General features: G+C 49.5%; 1 protein-coding gene across 2 annotated transcripts in view; it reads left to right on the top strand.

Moving 5' to 3' along the window:
• Positions 1 to 1581: 1581 nt before the first annotated feature.
• GGTA1 (glycoprotein alpha-galactosyltransferase 1 (inactive)) overlaps positions 1582 to 27974 on the top strand; it is a 65960-nt gene continuing 39567 nt past the window's right edge. The window contains exon 1 of one of the 2 annotated variants that reach the window (XM_024126181.3): positions 1582 to 1987. In XM_024126181.3, coding sequence (XP_023981949.2) covers positions 1597 to 1987 — 391 coding nt within the window. In that variant the 5' untranslated portion in view covers positions 1582 to 1596. The remainder of the gene's footprint in view (positions 1988 to 27974) is intronic. The other variant, XM_024126184.3, reaches the window with a different exon arrangement.

A 27974-nucleotide genomic window follows, 5' to 3' on the forward strand; every position in this document is an offset into this window, starting at 1 on the left:
ATCCAAGAACATGGTATATCTCTCCATCTGTTTGTATCATCTTTAATTTCTTTCATCAGTGTCTTATAGTTTTCTGCATACAGGTCTTTTGTCTCCTTAGGTAGGTTTATTCCTAGGTATTTTATTCTTTTTGTTACAATGGTAAATGTGAGTGTTTCCTTAATTTCTCTTTCAGATTTTTCATCATTAGTGTATAGGAATGCAAGAGATTTCCGTGCATTAATTTTGTATCCTGCTACTTTACCAAATTCATTGATTAGCTCTAGTAGTTTTCTGGTAGCATCTTTAGGATTAGAATTACTGTCATAGTTTCCTTTAAAAAAAAAAAAAAACTCATTTATTATCCAGTTTGATGGGCTGAGCAATTTAAACAATGCATCCTCAAATGCAATAATGAAAATTGGGAAATAATGCACTTGGTATAACATCACTCATTGTATATTTACTGTGATACTCACCACTAATGAACTATTACAAGTGACTTCTCCAAAGACAATAATGGAACATTTTATGCTTTTGCAAAGTATTTATTGTACTGATTGCCATGGAACTCCTCCTTCCTGAGCCACTGTGTGGGGTTGATGATTCAATTCTCCCACTGTTTACTCCACTGTGCCCATCAGGAAACTTTGTTCTCCCAAGCTCCATGACCTCACCTGGCCCCCTGCAGCCTCTGTGTATCCTTCAAGTATTCAATCAATCAATGTTCTTTTCTCATTAGCACAAAACAATTAAAATTATACACCACACCCAGGCTCTGTGCCATTTTCATGGTGTCAAATTATAGTTCCAATGCATTAAAATACTTGAGAAGCTAATTTCTTAGTCTCTGAAATTGAAGTTCAATGGCAAATGATCCTGGCAAAAGAACATGTTGAGTTTTGCACGAGCAAAATAGATGGTCTGGGAGCCCAAGAAGTGAGGTGACCGTCGTGGTTACCAGTGTAGGACTAAGTGAGCCGGATGTACCTGCATCAACTCACCAAAGTGAATGGGTGTCATACTGGTCACAGAAGCACAAACTCTGAAATAGATTTTTTTCTTTTTCTTTAGTTCCCTTCTAAAATAATTCTAGTAGAGAACCCCAGGGCGTGTGTAGAGTTCTGTTTGAGAAACTCTGGGCCCAAAGACCACTAAGTCTGAGAACAAACCCGGGCAGGGGCCGCGCTAGGTGCCCAGTGACCAGCCCCTCCAGTCGGGAGCTCAGGACTTGGAGGGCTTGGGCCGGGGGGAGCTCAGAACTTGGCGGGGTGTGGGGGGCTCCGGCGAGAGCAGCTCCAGCCCGCAGGCCTGTCGCTGTCTACCTCTGCGCCCTTCCTTCCCCAGGAAACAAATGGTGGATCAGACCTCCCAGGCTCTCCGCTCCCCCCGTGTTTGGCTAGGCGCCAGGGCACCGGGGCCCCTCCCTGCGGTACGGGGAGACAGGCCCCACCCGACCCTCCGATGCTCCGGGTCCCCGCCACCCCTCCCCCACCCCTCCCCACCCCTCCCCCACCACGTGCAGGCCCGGGAAGGCAAAGAGGCCCAGCCACCGTCACCAGGGATTTTCTTTTCTTTTTTTTTGCTGGTTTCAGGCTTTTTTCTGCCTGAGTGAAAATGAAACAAACACCCCCTGCGCCTCCCCGCCACCAGACACACACGCACACCGGCAGTCGCTCACTCGCGCGCCCGGCCTCCCAGCCGCCGTGTCCGGGGCGGGACCCTCTCTGCACAAACAGCCGCGGGCCGGGCCGAGCGTGGAGCGCGCCGCCCGCTGCCCAGCGCCCGCCCGCTTCCTCGCGCCCCTGCCCGCTGCGCGCTGCCCGCCGCCCCGGAGGAGCGCCCGGCGGCCCGCCGGCCCGAGCGCAGGCGGCACATCCCGCCCCGGCACGCCCCGCCGGGCTCGGGCAGAGGCAGCGCGCCGACTGTTCGGGCAGCCGAGGACGACGCCGGGGCCGGGAGCCGAGGCGCAGGTCAGCCCCGAGCGCGCCCAGCTTCTGCGGATCAGGTGAGTCCCGCGGGGCGCCGCCCGAGCCCCCAGAGGCCGCGAGCCCGGCCCGGCCCGGGGCGGCGGGCGCCGAGTGAGGGCGGCGCGGGGAGAGGACGGGCCACCGCGCAGGCCCTGCCCTGTTGCTGCCCTGTGTCCCCGCTTTTGTTCTTGTCGCTACCACTGCGCCCAACTCCGACCCCGTCTGTGTCCCCATCCTGTCCCTGTCGCTGCCTCTGCCCAGGCTTCCAGACTCGGGCCGGAAGGGCCGCGGGGTGGGCTTCCCACGGGGTTCGCGAGGTGGAGGCGGGAGAGGGCAGGCTCAGGGGGCGCGGGGCTGGACCACCGAGGAAGTCTCGAAAGGAGAGAGGGTTCTGCCCCCGTGTATGGAGCAGGATGGGGGAAGGGCTCCATCGCCCAGGACCAGATGGCAAGAGGATGCCTTCGGGAAGGGGGAGCCTGGGAGGGTGAAGTGAGGGGCGCAGGAATCCCCGAGAGCCGGGGCACGGGGCTGGAGAGGTCGGGGAGCTCAGAGAGCCGAGGATCAACCCAACACCCAGTACCGGGAAAGTTTCAAACGTTGTAACTTTGGCAGCTACGAGGCCTGCTGCATCGGGGTGTTGGGAGGCGAAGCCCTTCAGGTCTTCAAACCACCACGTTCCCACTCAAAGGGACACCACTCCGCGTTTGAAAATGGCAGAAAAACAGCTAAATAGAATGATTGCACAAACTCTTGAAAGACTTCCAAGAAACAGTAAAGTGGAAAAAAATGTCAGCGCGCGAAGAGAGAAAGCAGAGCGACTTGAGATTCCCCAATCTTCCCGCGGGCCAGGGAGGGAGGGAGGCGCGGAGGCTGTCAGTGAGCGCGCTCCTCCCCCAGGAGAGACCCGAGACCCTGGCGGCTGCGTTGGTAGCTCTGCTTGTCGTTTGCGCTCCTTCTGGCCGCTGAGCAGGCCTTGCTGCCTCCTTCATTTACTTAGAAATAGGTGGGTCTCAGGGGGCAGGAAGTACGGGCTGAGGGTGGGGGGAGCCCTGGCCTCGCTGCCTCCTAGCTGGGAAACCCTTTCCCAGGGAGAGCCTCAGTTTCCGTAACTACGAAATAGAGATACTGCAGTGAGTAAGGAAATGGCAAGTGCCAAGGGGCTGTGTATGTGCGTGTGTACGTAGGGGAAGGATGTGGATGTTCTGTTGTACTTCTGCGCTTCTTTGGCTACACTCAGCACTTTCTGCCTTGCTCGGAGTTAATTCTGGGGTGTACCTTGCCTCCCCTACCAGGCTGGGGGGCAGGTGCAGATTCCCAGTTATTGTTACATGTAACAGGTGTGCAATGACTGAATAAGACAGAGCTGAAAAAGTCCCTAGGGTTTACCTGGTCCGGGAGATTTCAGACTTTGCCCCTGATAAGCCTAGGGTTCTGGCTCAAGGGGCACCATGGTGGGGGAGGGGAGCCTAGGCGGCAGAGCTCTGGTCCTTCCTTTCCCTCTTTCAGACAGAACCGGTTCAGTTCTGCCTTTGCCTCTTCTATATATTAGGAAACCCCAGAGGCTGTTTTTGGTATCAGATTCTTCAGATCCAGTCTGATCTGGCCATCTTTGGTGGAGAAACTAAATCTAGAGGTGTGCACAGTGTTTTGGGCAAGATCCGCCCGTGGCCAAGCCTAGCCAGGAAACCTGTCTCCTTAGTCCTAGGTCAGCAACGCCTTTTCCTGGCCCTGGTGGCTCTGAACCACCGGCACCAGCCAGCCTAGACCCTAACTCCAGGGCCGCAGGGCCGCCTCCCTACGCTTGAGGGAGAAGAAGCCCAGGAGTCTCATCCTCTGAGCTTTTCCAGGCCTTCAGTGGGCCTTTCACATGCAAGTTGGTTTCACAGGCTGAGGTCAAAAGAATTAGGTTCCCCACAAACTAATCAGCACACTGCCCCTTTCTTAGCCCAGCCCAACAGGTATCACCCTCCTTTATAGTTGGGGAAATGAAGGTGCAGAGGCCAAGTAACTTGCTCGTGGGCACTCAGCTCCTAAATTGCAGCCAGGGTTTGAAAGCAGCTCTGTCTGGCTCTAAGGCTTCTGCTCTTTGCATTACGTCATCTCTCATGATGGCTAGAAAATGGCTAATGGACAGATGTCATTGAGATGGGGGCAAGGATGAGGGGAGAATGGCTGAAAGGGGGCCTGGGTTAAGGGGGAGGCTGGACATTAATATAGGTGCATTCACAGCATAATTATTGATATATTTGAACTGAATGTGTTTTCTGCCCTGTACATTGTCTTTATTTTAGCTCTTATTTTCTAGACACTTTAGAATTATTTTCTTTTCCTAATTTTTAACTGAAGTATAATTTCCATAAGATAAAATCCACAGATGGTAAGTATTGGGTTCAACAAGTTTTGAAAGTTGTTTGCACCTATGTAACCACCACCCAAAATGAGATATGAAATATTTGCATCATCTTAGAAAGTTCCCATTTCCAATGAATTTTCCTTCTGCTCTTCCAAGCAACCATTTTCTGATTTTCCTCACCGTTGATTAATTTTGCCTGCGCCTGGACTTCACATAAATGGAATCATACTGTGTGTCTCTTTCACATCTGGCTTGTTTCACTCAACGTGATGTTTGTTAAATTCACCTGTGCTATTGTGTATATGAGTAGTTTGTTCCTTTTTAGTGCTGAGTCATATTTCATTTTATGGATATACCATCATTTGCGTATTTATTCTCCTGTTGATGAATGTTTGGGTTATTTCCAATCTGGGCTATTATTTCTTTCTTTTTTATTTTTGGCTGCATTGGGTCTTCGTTGCTGCGTGCAGGCTTTCTCTAGTTTTGTTGAGCAGGGACTACTCTTCATTGAGGCTTCTCACTGCAGTGTCTTCTCTTGTTGCGGAGCATGGGCTCTAGACACGCACGCTCAGTAGTCGTAGCACACGGGCTTGGTTGCTCCACAGCATGTGGGATCTTCCCAGACCAGGGATCAAACCTGTGTCCCCTGCATTGGCAGGAGGATTCTTAACCACTGTGCCACCAGGGAAGTCCCTGGACTGTTATTTCTCGTAGAAATCTTTTGTGGTCATTTGTTATCACTTAGAAGTGAAATTGTTGGGTCATAGAGTACACCATTTTACATCCCCACAGTAAGACATAAGTATTCCACATCCTTGACAATATTTGGTATTGTCTGTCTTTTTTCTTTTAGCCATTTTAGTGCCTGGGTAATGGTGTCTTACACCTTCTGTTTTTATGATGGAATTATAAGAGTTCTTGAGGAACACAACATGATCAGGGCAAAGAATATGAAACAAGATGGTGGTGTGGAGGCCACTATGAGCCATAACTCCAGAGGGAAGGAACCAAATGGTGGCTGGAATTGTGACCTTAGGAATAGGAATTTATGAGCTCGAGAGAGGTCTCTGTATATCAATTGAGATTTAAAGATCTGGTCTTTGTACTCTATAAATACACAAGCTGACTCATGCTTATGGCTTTAAATGCTACCTGTATAGCAATCATCTTTATCTCCAATTCAGATCTCTGTTGTAGGCTCCCAAGTCACGGTTTTGTTTTGTTTTTTTAACATTTTAAATTTCAAATTATCAAGATTTTCTGTTTTTTTTTAAAAAAATAAATTTATTTATTTATTTTTGGCTGTGTTGGGTCTTCATTTCTGCGCGAGGGCCCTTTCCAGTTGCGGCAAACGGGGGCCACCCCTCATCACGGTGCGTGGGCCTCTCACTATCTCGGCGTCTCTTGTTGCGGAGCACAGGCTCCAGACGCGCAGGCTCAGCAGCTGTGGCTCATGGACCCAGTTGCTCCGCGGCATGTGGGATCCTCCCAGACCAGGGCTCGAACCCGTGTCCCCTGCATTGGCAGGCAGACTCTCAACCACTGTGCCACCAGGGAAGCCCCCCAAGTCACATGTTTAACTGCCCTTTGGGTATCTCTTCTTGGATGTCTCAAAGGCACTGCAGACTGGACAAATCCAGAACAGAATTCATTATCTCCTGTTGGCTTTTTGTCGTGGGTCATTGGATGGTGCCACTAGCTGAGAGAATATGGAAAGACAAATGTCTGAGGTTGGGCAGGGAGATACTGAATTTAGTTCCAAGCTAAATGGTGTGGAGCAGTCAAGGAAGATAAGGACTGGATTGCACTGGGCAATTAGGAGATTACTGAAATATACTGCGAGTGGTTTTGGTGGAGTGGAGGGCAGGTAAGCTAGATTGCTGGTAGGTGAGAGAGAAAGAACTGGAGATGGTGAGTAGTAGAGTCAACTCTTTGAAGAAGTTTGTTTGAGAAAGTCAGAGGAGGGATTGAGCTATAGTTGGAGGAAGACAGGGTGAAGAAAAGGACTTTAGGATGGAAAAGATAAGTGAGATATAGGCTCAGGGGAAGGATTTAGTCCAGGAGAGGGAAGGGATGGCCAATACAGCAAGGTACTGGGAGGAGTAGGAGGGAGTGGGGAGGGTTGGCTTTGAAAAAAGATGGAGAAGCTTCATCAACTACAAAATTCTCTGTTGACCCTCCATGTGGACAACTCCTAATCATGACGTGTGAGGTTCTTCACCACCTGCTTCCTTCTCATCTCATATATATAGTGTATATCAATTAGCTTTTGCTGCATAACAAACATCCCTCCAACTCGTAGTTTATGACCACAAAGGTTTATTTATTAGTCACACTACACGTCAGCTGGAGGGCAGTTGCAACTGCATGGTTTTGTAGATCTGCTCTGGGTGCCAGCCAGACAGAATATCTGCTCCCTGTATCTTCTCCTCCCAGGACCCAGGCTGAAGCTGCTGCTTCCACCTGGTATATGTTATTTTATGGTGAGAGCTGGAGGAAGAAAGAGATGATGTGATGCTTCTTAAAGTCTCTGAGGGGCTTCCCTGGTGGCGCAGTGGTTGAGAATCCGCCTGCCAATGCAGGGGACACGGGTTCGTGCCCCGATCCGGGAAGATCCCACATGCCGCAGAGCGGCTGGGCCCGTGAGCCATGGCCGCTGAGCCTGCGCGTCTGGAGCCTGTGCTCTGCAATGGGAGAGGCCACAACAGTGAGAGGCCCACGTACCACAAAAAAAAAAAAAAAAGTACATGAAAATCTGTAGAATGAAATAAATTTCCCTGAGTCCAAAAAAAAAAAAAATTAAAAATTAAAAAAAAAAAATTAAAGTCTCTGAACTGGCTCATGATCACTTCTACCCGTATTCCTTTGGTCAAAGCCAGTCATATGACCAAGTCCAAAGTCAGTGGGACAGAGGTATATGTCCTCTACCTATTGGCATGGAATGGATACTTGGGAACAGCAATCCAGTTGACCACATATATTTGTTAGAAACTCCCTCACACAGGTCCCCACCTATCTTTATCTCTCCAAACGAATCCCCATCACACTGCTCTTTGGTACCATTGTTCCCCTTTCCTCAAGGATGGCAATGGCTTTCAAGTCTCTATATCTCTCTATCTAGGCATCATCATCCCCCCGCAACCCCTGACCCAACTGCCCCTGCTGAGTTGGTGTGCAGCTCTTTCAACCTGGACCCTGCTGCTGTGTGCTCCCCGTTCTCTGCTCCAGACGCACACCCTCCCGCACACCCTCTCCCTGCAGCCCAAGTCCTCTTTCTAGACACCAAATTGATTGGCATTTTCCATCTTTCCAAGGCTCCCCTCTGCTCTCAGGATAAAGCACATATCCCTTTAGGTGACATCCAAGGTCTTTGAAATTCTCATCCCTCACCACCCCACCCCTTGGAACTTCTGCTCCAGCCTGAGGGAACGACTGCAGTTCCTGAAACCTGCTCTGGGCTTTTCCCCATCCTGCTCCCTCTGCTTAGAACACCCTCCCCACCTCCCCTGCAAGCCCACTCACAGACTCCCCCTCATCCTTCAAGACCCAGCTTAACCATCATCCTCTCTGAGATGGCAATCTCTTCATCCTGCCCCCCATGAATTAGGCATTCCCCTTCCTCCCCCCAGGTCTCTGGGCATCCTGCAGTACACACCCCAGATACTTTCTGTCACATGTCATCATTCCTCCCCTCCTCGACTATAAGCTGCTGGAGCACACTGTGCACATGACCACAGTGCCCTTTACCTGACCCACGCTGCTGGCTAAGAGTGGCCTCTGGAGGCCCACTGCCTGAGTTTGCACCCTTAATGCCTGTCAGACCCGGGGCAAAATACCTCCCCTCTCAGCCTGGGCTGAAAGGTCTGCTGATAAAAGCTTCACCCTCAGTCCTGCGAGAGGGAGGCCATGTAGGCCAGTCTGGGAAATCAAAAAGTAATGTACATTTGGACAGTGGACTGAAGGCAAAGGGGGGGTCATCATTTAGTATACTTACCTCAGAATTATTTATAAAAGTCCTTGCAGGGACTTCCCTGGCAGTCCAGCAGTTAAGACTTCGCCTTCCAATGCAGGGGGTGCGGGTTCAATCCCTGGTCGGGGAGCTAAGATCCCACATGCCTCACGGCCAAAAAACCAAAACATAAAACAGAAGCAATAAGAAGAAAAAGAAAAAAAAAAACAAGCGATATTGTAACAAATTCAATAAAGACTTTGAAAATGGTCCACATCAAAAAAATGTAAATAAATAAATAAATAAAAGTCCTTACAGTTCTAAAAAGGGGAAGTAAAAATATGTCATCGAAATCTCCAGCCAAGGAACTAGTCTGCTCACCTTGTCTCAACGCTGACATGGAGGCCACAGACCTCAGCTGCCTACGGTCAGGCTGCGGCTCTTGCCAGGACTTGGGCTCTGGCTTTATTGCCAGACAGAGTCTCCTAAAGGAGAGGTGGCAAGGGCAGCAGGGTGGGGACCCAAGGCAGGGTGCTTACGTTTTGTGTCCCGGGGGAAACCGCACCCAGGCGTTCTCCAGGGAGCTGGTGTAGGGCCTGTCCTTCTGCAGTGCCTGTCTCAGGCCGTGTGTGGTGGGCAGATGTGAAGGGCAGGAGAAAGCATGGAGCTGCTGCTTGGGCCAGGTCCTAACTGGAGAGTGAGTGATCTGAGACAGAAGGAGCACATCTGGGAAGGCAGAGAGAGAAAGGATTTCTAGAAGGATGTGGTCAAGAGGGTTGCATGGCTGAGAGGATGGATAGAGGATTGGGCCCCGGAAGAGGTCGGCTGGCTAGGGGTTGATCGCAAGACCCTGGAGGGAACGGAAGAATACTGTAGAGTTGTTCTTACTAGAGGTCCCTACACTAGCGGACAGTTAGACAAGTGAGATCGTATATCCACCTTGCTTGAGGCTCACAGAAGCCCTGTGAAGTCAGCAAAGCAGGAATTATTCCCCCCATTTTACATGTGGGGAAACTGAGGCTTAGAGGTTTTTTTTTGGTTTTTTTTGCGGTACGCGCGCTTCTCACTGTTGTGGCCTCTCCCGTTTGCGGAGCACAGGCTCCAGACGCGCAGGCTCAGCGGCCATGGCTCACGGGCCCAGCCGCTCCGCGGCATGTGGGATCTTCCCGGACCGGGGCACGAACCCATGTCCCCTGCATCGGCAGGCGGACTCTCAACCACTGCGCCACCAGGGAAGCCCAGAGGCTTAGAGTTTTGATCTTTTGGCCAAAGTCTCTCAAGAACGAAGTGGCAGAACTGAGGCATGAAAGCCCAGTCTTGACTCCACACCTAGTTTGGCTTGGAGACTCTGGTGGGCTGCAGGCGGGAGGAATGAAGGTGATTCTGAAGGGGGGCCAGGGTGCTGGGGCACAGATCCATGCCCAGCCTAGCTGAGGGCGCCTACCTGGCTCAGACCGAAATTAGCCAGAGAGAGTGAAAAGTAGCAGCTGGAAGAGGTTGGAGAGAGAGAGGTAAGGTCTTGTCATTAGTTTTATTTATTTATTTATTTGGCTGTGCCGGGTCTTCGTTGTGGCATGCAGACTCTTAGTTGCGGCGTGCCAACTCTTAGCTGCGGCATGCGTGTGGGATCTAGTTCCCCGACCAGGGATCGAACCCGGGCCCCCTGCATTGGGAGCGTGGAGTCTGGACCACCAGGGATGTCCCTTGTGATTCGTTCTCCATACAAGTTTCAAACTCCGTTCCCAGTCTGGGTGTTCTTATCTTCTGCAGACTTGCTTCACGTGCCCTGGACTTGGCCCCATATGGGGGGTGGGAGGGACACTAAAAAGAGCTTTGGGCTGAAAGTGAGCTCGTCTCGCCGCACTGAAGCTGGTGCTGCCAGCAGCAGGAGCCGTCGGAGCCTTAGTTTCTCTGTCAACAAAATGATACAAGGCTATGATCTGGCAAACTTGAGCAATATCTGCTGTTAAACAAAAGGCAGACAAGTCCAAACCAACAGGAAATGAACATTCAAACTAAAAATGTGCGAGGGAGAAGCAGCTGCTTTGGGGACAGGGATCAAGTTTTGAGCCCCCGTTTGTGAGCTTGGGTACCAGGAACTGTGGTTCTAAAAGATACACCTCTTGCCAAGACTCATGCTTTGAATCACATATTCATTCCACATGCATTGAGCTGCCAGAACTTCATTCACTCATTGTTAAAACATCCAGAATTTATTGAGCGTCTGCTACGTGCCCTGCGAGACACCTGAGATTAGCAGTGAATAGAGAGGTACCATCCCTGCCCATGCAGAGGTAGAATTTAGCTTGGGAGACAGTCATTAAACAACCAAGTGCACAGAGAGAGCCAAGAAGGAGAAGTACAGGGTGGAGGGTCACAGGGTCCTGTAGCTGTCGGGGCAAGTAGTCAGGAAGGGCTTCCCTGAGGAAGTGACCTTCAAACTGCAACCTGCAGGAGTTAGAGGCTGAAGAGGGAAGAGTATTTCAGGCACAGGGAAGAGGCTTTGAGAAGCAATCATCCTGATCTTCCCCATGGCTGTTCCAGAATCCAGATGGCCCTGGTGTCTGGAGCGACACCGAGGAGGGAGCGAGCCTGGGGCAGTGGGTCAGCTGCCCAGCGGGGTGAGGTTGTGTTTGGTAGCATCTGCGTGCAGAAGCGCAGCTGTCCTTTCTCCTCCGTCAGGGAAACCATGAGTCCTCAAGTGGCCGGCCAGCTGTCTCCGAGAGGAACTTGCCTGGCATTTGTGGGGAACGACAGGACACTTTGCAAAATCAAGGGCGGGGTTTTCTTTAAGGGGAATATGGCTCCCGGAGAGCAGGGACTGGGTCTGGATTTGCTCTCCGTTGATCGATGGCTGTCTGTAGATTGGTATTTTTATTGCAGACTCTTATTTTCATATGTTAACCAGAGCTGTGCAGAGGAAGGGGGAATTAATATTCTCATGTGCAAATTGAGTGCTTAGGAATTCATTCCTTGTCATGAAAAGGCTTAGTAAATGTTTGCGGCTGGTCTATTAAGAAGCACCTGAGAAGAGGTACCGGTCAGAAGTCATGGCTGCAAGCAGCCGAGGGAGATTATAGCTCACTGGGGCAGAGGAGGCATGCATTGGAAGAATTTTTTGTTGTTGCTCACAGTATCCCTGGGGAAGCTGGAGAAGCAAGCTGCGCAGAACCAGTAGAGGTTGGACAGCAGACAACACAGTTAGGGTCTCCCAACAGGAGCTAATTGTAGCTTTTGCTGGCACTGGAGCTGCTGTAACATTTCACTGGCATCTGAACCTTAGCGCTACTTCTTTATGACGCAAAGCTGCTAAACGACCAGGCCTGGGTCACTCTCCTGCATTCCAGGTGCAGATGAATGACAAGGGAGAGTGTTCGGTTCGTTCTGCTCTGGTGGTGGAAGAGGGTTCCTGACGCTAAGCTGAGAAGTCACGAAATCCTCCAAAGTCACCAGAGATGGGGGTCCAGTAGTGTCACAGAATCCTGCAGGTCTAAGGAGAGTCACAGGACCACAGCTCTGGGAGGGAAAAGTGTTCTGGGGAACTTCCAGAGGGGCAGCCTGGCCTTAGTCAAGTTATTGAACCCCTGAACCTCAACATTCTCATGTGTAAAATGGGTTGGTGTGGATTTAAGAGATAACCTATGTGTCTAGTGCCTGACATGGTGCTAGTAAATGGCAGCTACTGTTATCATTATTATTGGTAGAAGTAATAGTAACTTCACTCCGCTGTTATCAGAACAGTTATGTTCCGAAGGAAGAAACCTAACGTACGAAAATCTAGAGGAATTCAGAAGTGACCACACACATTTACACAAACAGATTCTCTGCAGGGTGTTCCTTTAAATTTTTACCTCCCCAGAGTAGGATAGGATTTAACTTATCAAAAATAAGCCAGAGGAATGAATGAATCACCATCTTATAGACCCTCGTTAAATACTGTTGAAGAGAGCAGTTCTTTTGCAGGAATTGACAGATCTGTTTAGAGATCCCAGACTCGCTTCCTCACTGTGGAAGCCTTAAAAAAGGAAGAGGCAAGTTCATGGCCACAGGACTGTAGCCACCGCCCTCACACACAGCCCCAGGAGGGTTGGGCTGCACCACCATACACTCTCCCCAGAAAAACAGACTCCCACAAACACAGAAGGCCTGGATTAGAGCTGGAGGCCGTGGTATGCTGGTAAATGTTTCATGACCAGCTCTTTGAAAAATGAAAGCCCAGGGACTTCCCTGGTGGTCGAGCGGTTAGGACTCTACGCTTCCACTGCAGGGGGCACAGGTTTGATCCCTGATCAGGGAACTAAGATCCCTGCAAGCTGCACGGCCAGGCCAAAAAAAAAAAAGAAAGCCCTGATACATGGTATTTGCCAATTCCCATAGTATAAATATTTCCACTGTGACCAGTTTCAAGCTACCAGTGAGGAGCTGGGAGCATGCTCCTGTAGAGTGTTTTCCACTATGTCTAGATACAGCAGACGTAAATAACCTCAAGGGTATAGCATGTAGTAAAACAATTAGGAAGTGATGAGTTTTGATGATTACCTTTGATCTTACTGTAATTCACTTAGTTGTGAGTTTATAAAATTTAATTTTTAATAATGGCTGTGTTTAACAACTTGCTCGCCAAGTTCCTGAAAATTTAACAACTGGCTCTTACAAGCCAGCATGAGCCAGCTCCAGGATGCTCCTGGCTTGGGAGGTCCATGGGGACTCCAGAGGACCCAGTGAAAATAGGCCGTGCCCCCAAACAGCAGCTTCCCCTACCCTCAGGCAGTCTCTAACATGCCAGACTTTTTATTGGCTTTATTACCCTTTTCCCCACCTGAAATTATGTCTTTAATGACTTGTTAATTATAATTATTGATTTTGTGTATTCGTTTACCAACTAGAATGTGAGCTCTGTGAGAACAGAAGACTTTCCTGGGTGGTTTGTCGCCCCCAGTGCTTAGAACGCTGCGTGCGTGTAGTTGACCCTCAATAACCATGGATCAACTGCACGAGCAGAGACAGGGCTAGGACCCTTCAAGGGTTCAAATCCTGCCTCTGCTCTGAAGTGCATCTTTTTTTTTTTTTTTTTAATTGAAGTATAGTTGATTTACAATTGTGTTAGTTTCAGGTGTACAGCAAAGTGATTCAGATAAATATATATATGTTCTTTTTGTTTGTTTGTTTGTTTGTTTTGTGGTACGCAGACCTCTCACTGTTGTGGCCTCTCCCGTTGCGGAGCACAGGCTCCGGTCGCGTAGGCTCAGCGGCCATGGCTCACGGGCCCAGCCGCTCCGCGGCATGTGGGATCTTCCCGGACCGGGGCACGAACCCGCGTCCCCTGCATCGGCAGGCGGACTCTCAACCAATGCGCCACCAGGGAAGCCCTATATATATGTTCTTTTTCCTTATAAGTTGTTGAAAGATATTGCATATAGTTCCCTGTGCTATTCAGCAGGTCCTTGTCGTTTATCTGCTTTACATACAACAGTGTGTGTATGTTAATCCCAAAAGGGTGCATGTTTCCTTGAACCTCTTCATCTGTAAAAGAAAAGAGTTTGAGCAGAGACCCCTAGGGTTCCCTTCGGGTATAAAAAGTCTCTGTACCTGATAAAGGCATCCCTTCCCCACAGTGCAGTGCACTGGTTGTTAGGACCGTCGGTTTTATTCTTTTCCTCCTAGGAGAGCTTTCAACACTGAGTGCAGCATGGCTTCCCTTGAGCTGCCATGACTGGCCCCGTCCGGCCCAGCCTTCTGGGCTGTGCAGAGAGAGCCAGGCCCTGCCTGTTCAGGGGCAGCAGATATTTTGAGGCCTGTGGCATTTGCAGCTGGGTGAAATGCTCTAAGGTGAAGGAGGGAAGTCTGCCTGGGTGAGTCATTCCAGCAAGATGGGCGCCCACAGCTCCACCTGGAACACAGAGCCCACTGGAGCCAAGTGGGGCAGCCCTAGGAGGGAGGCAGAGCAGGGACCCTAGGACCCTACGTGTCTCCTGCATCATGCTTTACATCTTAGGACCGTGAGGTAAAAGACCGGTCCTTTCTTTCTTCCTTTATTTCTGGTCTCCCGTGGACCGGTCCTTTGGTAAAATACCGTAAACGTGAATTACTCTCAATTTCTGTCCCTCCTCGTGGAGGAACAAACAGCATCTGTCTGCAGCCCCACTTTGAGACTCACAGCAGCTGGTGGAAACAGGTGTTGGAGTCTCCTCCCTTTGCAAGTGAGAACACTGAGGCCAGGCGGGGTTCAGGACCCTCGCTGGATCTCTGAGGAGTGGAGGGAGATGGTGAGGCCCACACCTCCATGTCCCCAGGGGAGAGGCCACCAGCGCTGTCCCTCATCCCTTCTCTGTTCCCTGTTCCCCTGGAGGCTGAGGTGACTGAATCCAGCCTCCTCTTCCCTGGGAGGTTCCGGGCAGAAGTAGGAACAGATAAACCCAATCCGCATCTTCTTCTGCATCTCATTGCCCTCCTCCACAAGGTCGTCCCCCTCCAGGGCAAGGTGGAGATGGGCCGGGACCCTCCCTCTACTACTGACTCTGGGTGCGGCTGGAGGCCTTCTCTGGTGCCCAGCAGCCCCAGGGAGCAGCCAGTGCCCCCAGTCCATCTGCTTTGGGGCAGCATCGTAGGTTCTTCTGCCTTTCCCTGCATAGTTCCTTTTTCCTACGGTGCTTGGCTCACACTGAGATTCAGATTTGCTTTCCCTGAGGGATGGGGCTTGGACGTGGGCTGCCACTGCCGGGCAAGTAGGGCTCTCTGGGTTCTGCCTGCCGCTTCTACAGTCAGCAGACTGGGAAGGGGAGCGATTCAGAAACCAGAGATATCATCAAGCAGGAACAGCTCACGCTTACTGGGCACTTACTCCAGACGCTGTTCTAGTAGCTTTACAGGAGCCCTGCCTTTTCATCACCCAGAAACCCGTTTTATAAATGAGGCAAGGAAGCACAGAAAGATTTAGCACTTTCCCAGGGCCACATGGTAGGGGAGAGATCTGGGACTCAGATACGGGTGAGATGATGGGACCCTTCATCAGGGCCGCGTAGTGCCTTCATAAAGAAGATGTCAGAGCAAGCAGGGAGCTGGCATAGCCCCCAATCCAGCCCTCTCACTCAATGGATGGGGAAACCCACGCCCAGAGAGGGGTGGGGACTTCCCTGAGGTCACACAGGGCCTGTGCTGGAGCCCAGGAGTCCTACATGCCACCTTCGGCTCTGTCCTGAGGTTTTACCACCTTGGGTCAAGCATCAGAGTAACAATGACAAGGTAGCATCGCCAAGATGGCTCATCTGCTGGTTCTGTGCTGCGGGGGTGCCCCTGTGGATACGCGGGGGCGGGAAGGGCATGGGAGGCCCAGCCAGACCCCCAACAGCGCCCTCTGCCTGCACTGCTTGAGAAAGGTCTTGGGCATGGAGTCCCGGCGTTAGTTGGAAAAGTTCAGAGAGTCTTTGCTCCCCCGCCAGCCCCCCATGCTGTAGAGAAACAAGCGGCCCATCCGCTCCTGGATGTCACATTTCCTGTTTGTGAGCCTGGACTGAGGTAGAGTCCATGGTGAAGGGCAAAAGGGGAGGGCGGGGCCTTCCTTTCAGGAATTAGAATAGTTGGAGGTGGAAAAGAGCTGGAAGAGTTTGCCTAAATGCTTCATTTTGTAGATAGGGACACTGAGGCCCCCCAGATGTAAGAACCTGGCCTAGGTCATAGAGGATGCTGGAATCACCCTGGCTTTTGGTTTTTGGTTTTAGGGTTTGGTTTGGCTTAGGTTTTTTTGTTTTGTTTTGTTTTTTCTTTTTGAGACAATGCAATCATAGAATGTGTGAGCTGAGCTGGCAGAGATCTATTTAGTCGGTGCCCCAGTTCACCTCTCCAGGTTGCTTAGGTGAGAACCTGAGACTGGGGTGGAGGTGGGCAGGGATGGAAGAGTACTTTCTTTTTCTTTTTTTTTTTTTTAACGTGTAATGCTTTATTGTATAAATGTTTTCATAATGTAGTTAATAATTACTTTATTGTTGAAAATTTGGGCCACTTAAGAAACTATCGGGTTGGCCAAAAGGTTCGTTTGGGTTTTTCCATAACATCTTAGAGAAAAACACAAATGAGCTTTTTGGCCAGTCAAATATAATTTTTAAAGTTAATTTTTATTGGATTATAGTTGATTTACAATGTTGTGTTTCGGCTGTACAGCAAAGTGACTCAGTGACTCAGTTATGCATATATAATACATACATCCCCTCTTTTTAGAGCACTTTCTTAAGATCCTAGAGCTGGCTGCTGGCAGAGCCCTGAGGAGAACTCGTTTTTTGTATCAACGTACAACAAATGCCATTGAATGCCACCTCTCAGCCTGATGCTGATTAGCAAGGAACTTTCCATCTGGTGGGGAGGTGGATATTAATCAAATAATCATGCATATATGTCCAAAGAGTGTTCACTGCCCTCAAGGAAAAGAACAGGAAGCTACAAGGAGAATAAGATTCTTCCCTTAGGAAGTGACATTGGAGCTGAGACCTAAAGGACACGGAGGGAGGGGGTAGATGGGTGTGAGGGGGTTGGGAAAAGGTGTCCCAGGCAGAGGGAAGAGCACGTGCAAAGGTCCCGAGGTAGGAAGCGCCTCATTTTATAAATGAAAAAACCGAAGCCCAGAGATTGGAGACCGATCTAGCTTAGTGCCCCAGAGAATCTTTCTCTTCCCCCACCCCCAAGTTCTTTAAAACTTTTTTAAAGGAAAGAGACAGAAGATAAACAACTAACTAAACAAGTGAGTCAGTGGCAGAGCTGAAAGTACTGGGACCCACCCCCCCCCCACCCCCACCCCCCACCCCCGCCTTCACGCCAAGGGAATTTTAGAAAACCCTCAGACTAGCTGTTTACGAACTGTGGGACCTCGACTAAGACAGTTAGCCTCTTTGAGCCCTTGTTTCTCCATTTGTAATATGGAGCCCACCTACCTGCTCTGTGGATCCCACACAGACTTCTTGTGAAAGGGCTCTGTGCTGGCCAGTCAATGTGGGAGGGAGACCCAGGACAGCGGGACTGCTGGTTTCCCTCCCGTGTCTCCTCCAGGGCTGGCCCTAGGCCCCAGGTCTGAAGGAGCCTCTCTCCACCCCATCGTTTGACTGTAATCCTATAATCCACCAGTCAGCATTAATCACATATGGTACCAGTGCCCCACCAAGACACACAGTGAACTTATAGGAAATAAAGGAGGAAGCTTGGGAGCACCTGTTATGCATCCAGCAACTCAGTAGACACTCCACACAAGCAGCACTGTTTAACCCTCCCAGCAGCCCTGCAAGGTGGGTGCCCTTCTGCCCATTGGCTAGGGAAGGACACTGAATCTCTAAAGGACACTGCCTAAGGTCACATAGCCAGGGAAGGGCCACTCCAGGGATAGCCCCAGCCTCCTCATCTTGGAGGCTACCTTCTGGTCTGTCTGCCCTTGAGCCAGCCCGGAGCAGAGAGGGCCCAGGCACCAGGAAGGTGGACCCACGCGACCTAGGACAGAGGGCACCCTGGCCGGCAGACACATTGGCTGCCCTTCAAACCAACAGTCTATATCTTTGTTCGACATTTATCTGGGGTGAGAGGTGCTGGAGGAAGTGGATTTGCAGTGAATGCAGATGGTGAGCCTCTCCTGGATTCTGAATTCATTCTACACGAGAACGTTTTCCAGAAGCAGAAGGGATAGAAATTCACTGACAAAGTCACTTTCCCAGCTGCAGTGAGTTAATGTCCTAACAAAACACCAGCTGTTCCCCATTTTTCTTTCTCTCTTCAGTTTGCCGTTTGAGCTTTTCCAAGCCAGACAGCTTCTTGGGAGGCTCGTTAGAGGATTTGTTTTGGTTCCTTTTTTATTTGAAATTTATTTAAATATAGACAAGAACTACTAGCCTTAGAAAGGGGGACTGCTCTGCCTGTCGTTTATTTTGACTGAGCAGCTTGGTGTATTCTTTAGATGGCATCCTTGAACTTGGCTGCTTTTATTAATTAAGTACAGAGAGTATTGCTTACATTTACATAAAAGACAACAATGCATCTTGGGAAAGTACCAGAGAACCACTAGTTTATTTAATTAAATCGCTCTTCATCTGGCTTTGTGTTTTTTTTGTTTTTGGTTTTTTATGGGGGCCACACTGCTCGGCATGCAGGATCTTAGTTCCCCGGGCAGGGTTCCGCCAGGGATCGGACCTGTCCCCCCTGCTGTGGAAGCATGGAGTCTTAACCACTGGACTGCCAGGGAAGCCGCCGCTTTTTGTCTGGTTTTAAAAATAACGTATTCTCATTGTAGAACATTTGAAAAATGCAGAGAAATGGAAAGAATAAAGTGATCACTTTGCCACAATCTCATTGCGCAGAATTCACCGCTTTTACCACATGAAGCTAGGTTTTGTTTTTGTGGTAAACTAGAACATAAACCATTTTAACACTTTTTGAGTGTACAATTCAGTAGCACTAAGTACATTTACAAGTTGGACAGCCATCACCAGTGTCCATCTCCAGGACTTTTCCATCATCTCAAACCAATTAAGCAAATAATTTCCCAATTCCCACTCCTTGCAGCCCCTGGTAACTGCTATTCTACTTTCTGTCTCTATGAATTCAACTACTCTGGGTACCTCATCTAAGTAAAATCATACAATATTTGTCCTTTTGTGTCTGGCTTATTTCACTTAGCATAATGTTTTCAAGTTTTGTCCATGTTGAAGCATGTGTCAGAATTTCATCCCTTTTTAAGGCCAAATAACATTCCACTGCGTGTCTAGACCACATTTGTTTATCCATTCACTCATGGATGGACATTTGAGTCGTTTCCATCCTTTTGGCTGTTGTGAATAATGCTGCTTGAACATCGGTGTACAGGTATCTCTGAGTCCCTGCTTTCAGTTCTTTTGGGTATATAACCAGAAGTAGGACTGCTGAGTCATATGGTAACTCCGTGTTTAATTTTTTGAGGACCTGCCCTACATGTCCAGTAATTCTGATGTATAAGATCCATAGTGTAACTCATAGTCTCTGTGCAATTTTGTATCTGATTTTCTCACTTCATTTTCCATTGTATCAACTATTCCTCAACAATGTTTTTTAAAGGCTGCGTAATATTCCGCTGTGTTGTTATACCACATTTCCTTCTCCACTCACTGATTTCTGGGCCACAGCAAAAGATTTTAAAATACAATGATAAAATAAATAACTTGCTTCTGATAAACAGCCTTATGTTCTGTTCATACCTGTTCAAGAAATACTCACCAAAGATAAGTTGCTGCCCTCAAGAAATTTTTTAATTTCTCCTTGGGGATTCTTGGGGATCATCCAATTCAGTGGTTTTAAAAGTTCTTTGAAGCCAAGGAGCCTTTACTACAAACAAAACAGCAAAGAGATAAAAGGAGAGATGATCTAGTGAAGGGTGGATGGGGCTCAGAGTCCTGTCCTCTCAGCCTCTCCAGCTCCTCTCTGTGTCTTTGAGGGACTTTGGGAGATTCTGGGGTTTTTTTTGGAACACAGTTTGAAAACCACCAGGCTGATCCAGCACCTTTATTTTAACAAAGGGTAGGCATCTTGAGAGAGGAAGGGACTTGGCTGAGGTCAAGTTCATTTTTTAATTCATTCATTTCATTCATTCATATTTTTTCTCAACCCTTAACACCTGCTGCATGCATGTCAGTATCACTTAGGGAGCTTGTTAAAAATATAGGTTCCCAGGACTCTTCCTTCCAGACTCCAAAGCAGTAGATGTATGGAGAGACCAGGACTGGAAATCTAGCTCCACAGTCCACACTGGGCTCCGTTGGGGGTCTTTCCCTTCCAGCCCCTGCGTTTGCAGATGCTGGCTCTTCGACCCAAGTGCCCTTCCCCACCCGCCAGACTCCTACTCACCCTCTGAGGCCCAGTTCAAATGTAGCCTCTTCCTCTGTGAAGCCTTGCTACACAGCCCGTACACCGTGGCTTAGTCCTTCCTCTGTGGCCCCAGAACACAACACGGGGCCTCCATCCCCGCTCAGCCACTCACACTTATATCTTTCTGTCGTGCATAGTACTTAATTGCTTCCGGGCCTGGCTCCCTGACTAGAATGTCAGCTCCTTAGGGAGTTTGTATAATCTCTGCATTCCCCACAGTACCAGGCATAGAGTGGGTGCTTTGTTATTGTTTAGTGGCTGGACTTGGATCTAGTACAGCCCCATATTTGGAGGATAAGAAAACCGAGGCCCAGATAGAGCCTGCAATTTATGGAAGGTCATACAGCCCATGGGGGCAGTGCCAGACTGCCACCCGGGTGTCCTGAGGCTCAGCACTCAGCCCTGGCCAGCTGGCCAGGAGGGCAACTAGCCATCAGCTCTGGGCAGAGAGCACTGGCCCCACTACCTTATCCCTGACTCCTATAATAACCCTGGTTTTCGGAAATCCAGAGAGCTCTGCCTTGCTTACGATTCAGTGTGCATGTTTGGATGCCTGGAATTAGTAAATTCTAGTTTCAAAAAGTTTTCTAAGTATAAAACTTCAACATATACAGTATGGGATATTATGTGAGTGCTGCTTGGACCAAGCCAGTGCTCAGAAGCTGAGAAAGCAAATCTAATGGGGACTGTCTGGGGTTAGGGCTGGCCGGCATTCTCTCCAGAGGTGGCTGCCACAAGCCCTCCTGTTGTCCTAATTTGTGATCAACAACTGATGCTTTTCTAATTAGCACGCGGGATGCTAAAAATAGTTTTTTTTAAATTGGGGAAACAGGTGCCTTGTTTATTATGATGAATGTTGTACACGGGCTCACACTGCTGAAATCAAAGTAGTTATGTTATTTATGTAGTTACGCTGTGGGGATGGGATAAAGTAACTTCTATGCACTCCCCACTGTTGCGTGAAGATGGTGTAGGGTTCCTTACCCCATCCCAGCCAGGAACTCTGGGTTCTATGGGACAATGCGGGACAGAACCCAGCCTCTGGAATCCTGGCATCTGCCTCTGCAGGGGTTCTTAACCTTTCTTGTGCTCCTTTATGGACTCCTTTGGCATCTGGGGGAGCCTATAGACTCCTTCTGGCAATGTTTTAAATGTGAAAAATAAAATGAATAGGATTATAGAGAGAATGACTCAAATTGAACTATAGTTATTAAAATATTGGGTTGGCCAAAAAGTTTTTCCATACCATCTTACGGAAAACCCATACGAACTTTTTGGCCAACCCAATATTAATATTAGGGATTGAATTTCAGCTCAACCAAACTGAGATGCTTCCTCATCTGTAAAATGGGGATGATTCCAGTACCTATCTCTCAGAGAGCTCAGTGAGAATTGAATAATGAGTGTAAAGTGCTTAGAACCCAGCTCAGCATTCAAGAAATAGTAGCATATGCTGCCATTCCTGCTTTGTTGCTGTTGTTATTATTATTATTATATAAGGTACAGAGTCCTGCTCTTCAGGAACTCACAGTCTGGACTGGGATATATATAAGTATATGTATGTAATCAAAGGTAGAAGTAAAGGTGCAGAAAAGAAGCCTGATAAGGGGCTAAGGGGAGCTCAGAGGGAGTGAAATGTCTTCCGGCTGAAAGAGCGCTGGGTGGTGGCTAAGCTTTTGTGTCAGCCAGACTTGGATTAGTTCCGGCTCTGATCCTTAGCTTGAGCAAGAGATATCACCTTTCTGAGCCTTGGTTTCCCTCCCTGTAAAATGGAAATACCAGTAGAATCTACGGGGATGCTGTGAGCGCCTCCTCCTTCCCTCCCATGATCAGCCAGTTAAATCACCCATCCTTCATTGCCTGGAACCACATCCCCTCCTTGTCTTTCTAGCCACCCTCACTGCTGCCCACCCCGGCCAGACAGTCCCTAACTGGGGAGGAATCCAGCCAGTTGCCATCCCTGCTACTGTGCTTGGGCTGGTGTGACTGGCTCGGTTACAACCCCAGCAGGGTTGCAGAGCTGCTTGGCACCCTGTGTCCTCATTCCTGGTCAGTGTCCTCTCCCAGTGCCCAAGGCATCTGCTCCTAACCTGGGTGGCTGTCACGTTGCAAGCCTGCAAGACGTTCTCATGAGTGACCTAGCTTCCTATCTCATAGGAAAGGGAAGCCACAGAAGACAACACGCTGAACTTCCTTCTCATTCCTTTCAAATGTAGCTGAATCTTCACCCATCTTTGAAACCTAAGGAGGAAGAAATTTCTACAGGACACTGGAGAGACGCTCTTGCCTCCACTTCATTTTCCTTTGTTTATGCAAGGCTCTCATTGAAGAGGAGGGTAAAGATTTTTATAGGGAAGAGGGCAGACTAATATCTAGAGAATATCCTCCTCTGTGTGAGATGGGCAGTGTATTAGTCAGGATGGAGTATGGTATGCTGCAGTAACAAACAACCCTTGAATCTTAGGGGCCAAATCCATAAAGGTGGTTTGTCTTTTTTTGTTGTTTTTTGGCTGTGCCTCCCAGCTTGTGGGATCTTAGTTCCCCAACCAGAGATCGAACCTGGGCCCTCAGCAGTGAGAGCACAGAGTTCTAACCACTGGACTGCCAGGGAATTCCCTAAAGGTTTATTTCTTACTCTAGTTAATATGAGCATCTTGGGTCAGCTGGGGGCTGTGTTCCTCATTCAAGGAATCAGGCTGATGGAGCAGTTACCTCCTTAAATGTACTTCATGGCACTGAGAAAGAGAGCCCTAGAGGGTCTTCCACTGGCAGTTAAATGCTTGGGCCATCTCACATCTTATTGATCAGACTAGTCACATGGCCCTACTCAACCACAGGGGACCAGGAAATGAAAGCCTACCATGAAGGTGGAGAGCAGGAAATATTTAGTAGAACAGCATTAACGAGTACCCCAGGTGGGCTACTTCTTTCTTTGCTTAGCGTGCTAAGTCAACTCTGCACGCTGAGATAACCAGGCGGGTGGCACAGAGTCGGCTGTAGGCTCTCCTTTGTGAGTGCTAGGAAACCACACCCTGAGAGAAAAATCCCCAAAACCACTTCTTAGCCCCAAGTGCTAAGCAGAACAAAAACGCACATGCAGCTGCCAGCCTCTCTGGGGGAATAAAAAGCAGAAGCTCAGTGAAGAAGGCAGCAGCCCTGAAGAAGGCAGGTGATACCTGCTGGGAGCTGCAGGTGCTAAACGCACAGGGAAGGCAGAGGCAATGGTATTGAACTGGGGTTCGCAAACCACGTTCTTCCTCACAGACCCATATGACGTGTAAGTGTGGCACATATTTAGGCGTTCTCCCTCCATTTCTGAGCTATCTGATGTTTATGAGAGGGATGTTCTTTCTGAATTGGATGCCTCACTTGTCTCCAGTCCACACACAATGCTCACCTTTTCCCAGTTGCATTTCTGTGTCCCATCGTGGCATCCAAAATCATTCAAGAGCAGTGAGGGTAGAAGGGGGAGGGAAGGACAGAGACATGGCCATCCCTGGCAGAGGCTTTTGGGGTTTTCTTGGGCATAAATAAGGAAACTCTGGGAGAAGACTATTGACTGCAGCCCTCAGCCCCTTCCCTGAGTTCTTGATTTCCTATGCTGTAGTTAAGAGGCTTCTCATCCTCGTCCTGGAGAGATGCCGGACACCTGGGTACTAGCCCCAGCCTCCTCACTTCATTGCTGAGTGGCCCTGGCTAAGTTATTTCCCTGCCTTGGTGCCTCAGTTTTCTCATTTATAAAATGAAGCAGCTCAGAACACTGAGGCCAGGCTTGAAAGGAGAGTGGTAGGTGCCAATGTTGACATTAAATAAATAATTGCTTAATGAATGAATGAACAAACGAACACATCATTCCCTTCAACTCTGCATCAGTGATTTGCAGACTTCCTTTGGGACAGGAGGGGGTTGAAGAAATTCTGGGCTCTACCCAAACCCAGCTTCCCACCTTGGGCAAGTCACCAGACTCCCTCTGTATGCAGGGACCCATCCTGCCTCACGGGCTGTGTCAGAGGCTCCAGCAAGCGGGAGGCCTCCTAAATGCCCCGTGCAAAGGAAGAGCTGGTTGTTTTTAGGACATGAGGACAAGTCCTTGTTTGACACAGAGCAGGTGGTGCTGGAGCCTGTGAGGTGGAGCGTTCTGGAATAATCATCATTAGGAATTGAGTAGCTACCGTCTGTTGGGCACTTGCTCCAACATCAGGCCTTACGCCAAGCACTTGATGTGCACTATCTCATTTAAGATGGTCTAAGAGAGACATTGTTATTCTCATTTTACAGAGGAGAGAAATCAAGTTCCAGGAGGTCAAGTGACTCACCCAGGGCCACACACTTAGTCAGTGCCCAGGCCGGGCTCACTCAAGTGCAGGCTCTAACCTCTATGCTGTACGGCCTCCTGCTGCTATGATGAGGTAGGGACAGTGTTTGTCTCTTAGGAACCAGTGATAATAATACAAGTTGCCTTTTCCTAAGTACCTGTGAGGTACCAGGAACTTTACAGATGTTATTGTTCATCCTTTCAACAACTCAAGGAGTAAGGAATTATTATCCCTATTTTACAGATGAGTAAACCAAGGCTCAGAATGTGAAGTGACATTTCCAGGGCCACACAGCAAGAAAGTAGGGAGCGGGGCTGGAATTTGAACTCAGGACTGGCTCATCCCAAGAATAGGCAGAGAAAAAGTCACCTCCATTGTGGGCTCCATTAAGAGGTTGTTTTTTGGTTTTGTAGCTATTGTTGTTTTTTAGCTTCCCACTTTAGGTTCCTAGAACGTCATCATTAGAGATTATTTCTTGGAAGGCCTTTTATGCTCAACTTATTACAAGAAAAAAATCTAGTGGAGGGGAAAAAAAAGAAGCCCGAGACAAAAACAACCTCAGGATTTTTCAGTAAATTCTTAGACTCTTAATACCTCCTAGCCTACACAGGGGAAGCAGGGTGAGCTGAGATGATCCCAGCCGAAGGCGCTAAGGGGGACAAGTTGGGGGTGGGGGCAGAAATGCGTCTGGAGGGACTGGGCTTGTACCACCTCTTGTACCGCAAGCGGCCTCAGAAAAGAGTCTGGCTGCTGAAGCCGGTGTCCTAAGGCACCGGTTGATATTAAACACAAGCTCTGCATCCTAGAGGGTCCGAGGAGACTTCTTTGAACCCTCTTTATTTTATTGAACAGTTTTTACATAGAGTGACCCTATGATTTATCCCCCAGACCTACACACCTTTGAGAGTGAAAGGGGGCACTAAAACATTGTCCTGAAAACTGATCCACGACAAGCATAAATCAGAACTGTCCCAGGGAAAGCACCTTGATTTTACAGGCTCTGAGAAACTACCCACACCAGGAAGGGTTGCTGTGAAAAGGCAAAGCCCAGATGTCAAAAACAGGAGGATGGTAAAGCAAAACAGAAGAACAAGACAAGGGGTAGAGAGGAGCAGTGACTTCCACCAGGGGACACCTATGCAGCCCTGGCTCTGTGCCAGCACCAGCCTGGTTAACACAATGGCAGTAACTGAGGTCCGCAGAGAGCACTTGGCATTTGTGGGCACACATGTCCCTCTCACCAGACTTGGGCTTGACAAGTGCAGGCAGTGGATGTGATTCATTCTGTGCCCACCCCAGTCCCAGCAGGTCCCAGGACTGAGTAAATGTCCTCCAAGTGTTTACTGATGGAATAAATGCTTGTGGGCACGGCTTTCCTGAAGTGTGCCAGGGAAGATGATGTTTTGCTTGGAGAGGAAAGAGTCAGGGGTCCTATCTCTGAGGAGCCGTTAGGGTGAATGGGAAAGGCAAGGCTACACGGACAGGTAGAACTTATTGGTTCTGCTGGCTGCTGGTCTGTGTTTCTCAACCTCTGAGCCTCAGATTCCCTGTCTGGGGGATGGAGGGCTCATTAGTGATTGTAGGAGGGATTAAATGAGATGGTGTATGTAAATGAAAGGCAGTCCTTATTATTAACAATAACATTCTGGGAAGCAGAGCTCAGTTCCACACTGAAAAGATGTGTCTTACAATCAGAAAAGTCCAGAGATGAAGCAGACAACTCGGGTGGGTGGTGAGTTCCCCCTCACTAGAAGGCTTCAGGCAGAGGCTGTCCGGCATGGATGCTGTAAATGGTGTGACCACCTTTAGGAGGGAGGCCGGGCTAGCAGGTCGCGGGCAGAGGAGAGCTGACAGATTACCACTGGCGTAAAAAGCCTGAGGGACTTGAACTCCTTTGGGTGAGAGTGACTTGTTTATGTCACTGTTCATGTCACCTGGAAGACTGTGCTGTCGGCCAGCCAGGGGAGCAAACGGGGGCAGCAGGCTGCGACTGGGAGCTGGCCCCTGGAGAGGGGGGGATCTCCTTCTAGGAGGGAGAACAGGAAGCAGGCAGAGGCCCCTGAAAACTTTCACTTCTTCCCACATGAAACGGGCCCTTGCTGGTTCCAGGGCCTCCCATTTTGGCTGAGGGGGAAGGAGTCTTCTTTAGACCCTGACTGCTCAGCTGTTCTGACGGGAACCAGGTAGAGCTTTGGATTCAGCACGCCTGTTGGCTCGGGCTCCTGGCTCCCTCCCCAGAGGGCCCTCCCTCCACCCAAAGGCTGTGATCTCCCCTCTGACTCTGGTTTCTGGAGCCTCATCACATGCTCTGAACGCACCAACTGCCCCTCTGGGGGCGTTATTCACTGAGAGCCCGTGGCTGGGCATGAGGGGTGCCATGAGCCCCCAGAGCTGGCATGCGATGCAGAGTCCGAGACACCAGCCCCACCTTTTCATCTGATTGGGGAGGGGGTGGGAAACAGCGAGGCACACACAGGGAGTTGCTCTGAGTTGGAGGCACAGCAGGGGACAGGACCTCTGTCTGTTGCCACCCCTCGTTTGCCTGGCAATCCCACTCCTTGGGATTCTCAGGCAGCAGCACCCTTGCCCGGGGAACATGACCCTCCCTCCACAGCCTTCCCTCTTCCCGGGGCAAGTGAGGCCAGAGGCTGCCAGAGGAGTGTCTGCGGGTGGAGTTGAGCTGAGAATTCAGATGGGGCTAATCCCAGCATTCTTGTTTTGTTTTGTTTTTTTAACATCTTTTTTGGAGCATAACTGCTTTACAATGGTGTGTTAGTTTCTGCTGTATAACAGAGTGAATCGGCTATACGTATACATACATCCCCACATCACCTCCCTCTTGCGTCTCCCTCCCTCCCACCCCTCTAGGTGGTCACAAAGCCCCGAGCTGATCTCCCTGTGCTATGCGGCTGCCTCCCGCTAGCTATCTATTTTACCTTTGGTAGTGTGTATATGTCCATGCCACTCTCTCACTTCCAGCATTGTTGTCAACTTTTGCGCCTGGCTCTCCTCTGCCCCTCAGGTTTCAGGGCGGTGTCCATTAAGGATGCCCTGCTCTGTTCTCAAGGCTCCCCTCCCTCGGCGCACAGCAGACCTGCCCGGTCTTGCCTGACGCTGGCAGCTCCCAAATCGGGCTCTGCCCAGGCTCTCTGTCTAGGACAACATTACTGAGCTGGCTTCTGCAGGTTCTTCAAACTCAACGCTTCTACAACAGAACTCACCAGCTCCCCCTCCTCCCAACCCCTCCACTTTATTTTTCAGGCAACCATCCACTCTCCTACTAGACCTCTTGCAGACAGATTCCCGGGCCACACCCCAGGGCATCCTGATCCATTAGGGCTGGGGAGGCCTGATGCCCCGCATTTCTAACAAGCTCCCAAGTGATGCTGGTGCTGCTGGTTGTTTGATCTACACTTTGATACAAAACGGAAGTAATTGTAAATCCGGGACAGTCTCTCCAAGAAGGTGACATTGAAGCAAATTTTTTTTTTTTTTTTTTTTTTTTGTTCGTGGGCCTCTCACTGTTTTGGCCTCTCCCC

The sequence above is a fragment of the Physeter macrocephalus genome, chromosome 9, assembly GCF_002837175.3.
Source record: "Physeter macrocephalus isolate SW-GA chromosome 9, ASM283717v5, whole genome shotgun sequence".
Taxonomy (NCBI): domain Eukaryota; kingdom Metazoa; phylum Chordata; class Mammalia; order Artiodactyla; family Physeteridae; genus Physeter; species Physeter macrocephalus.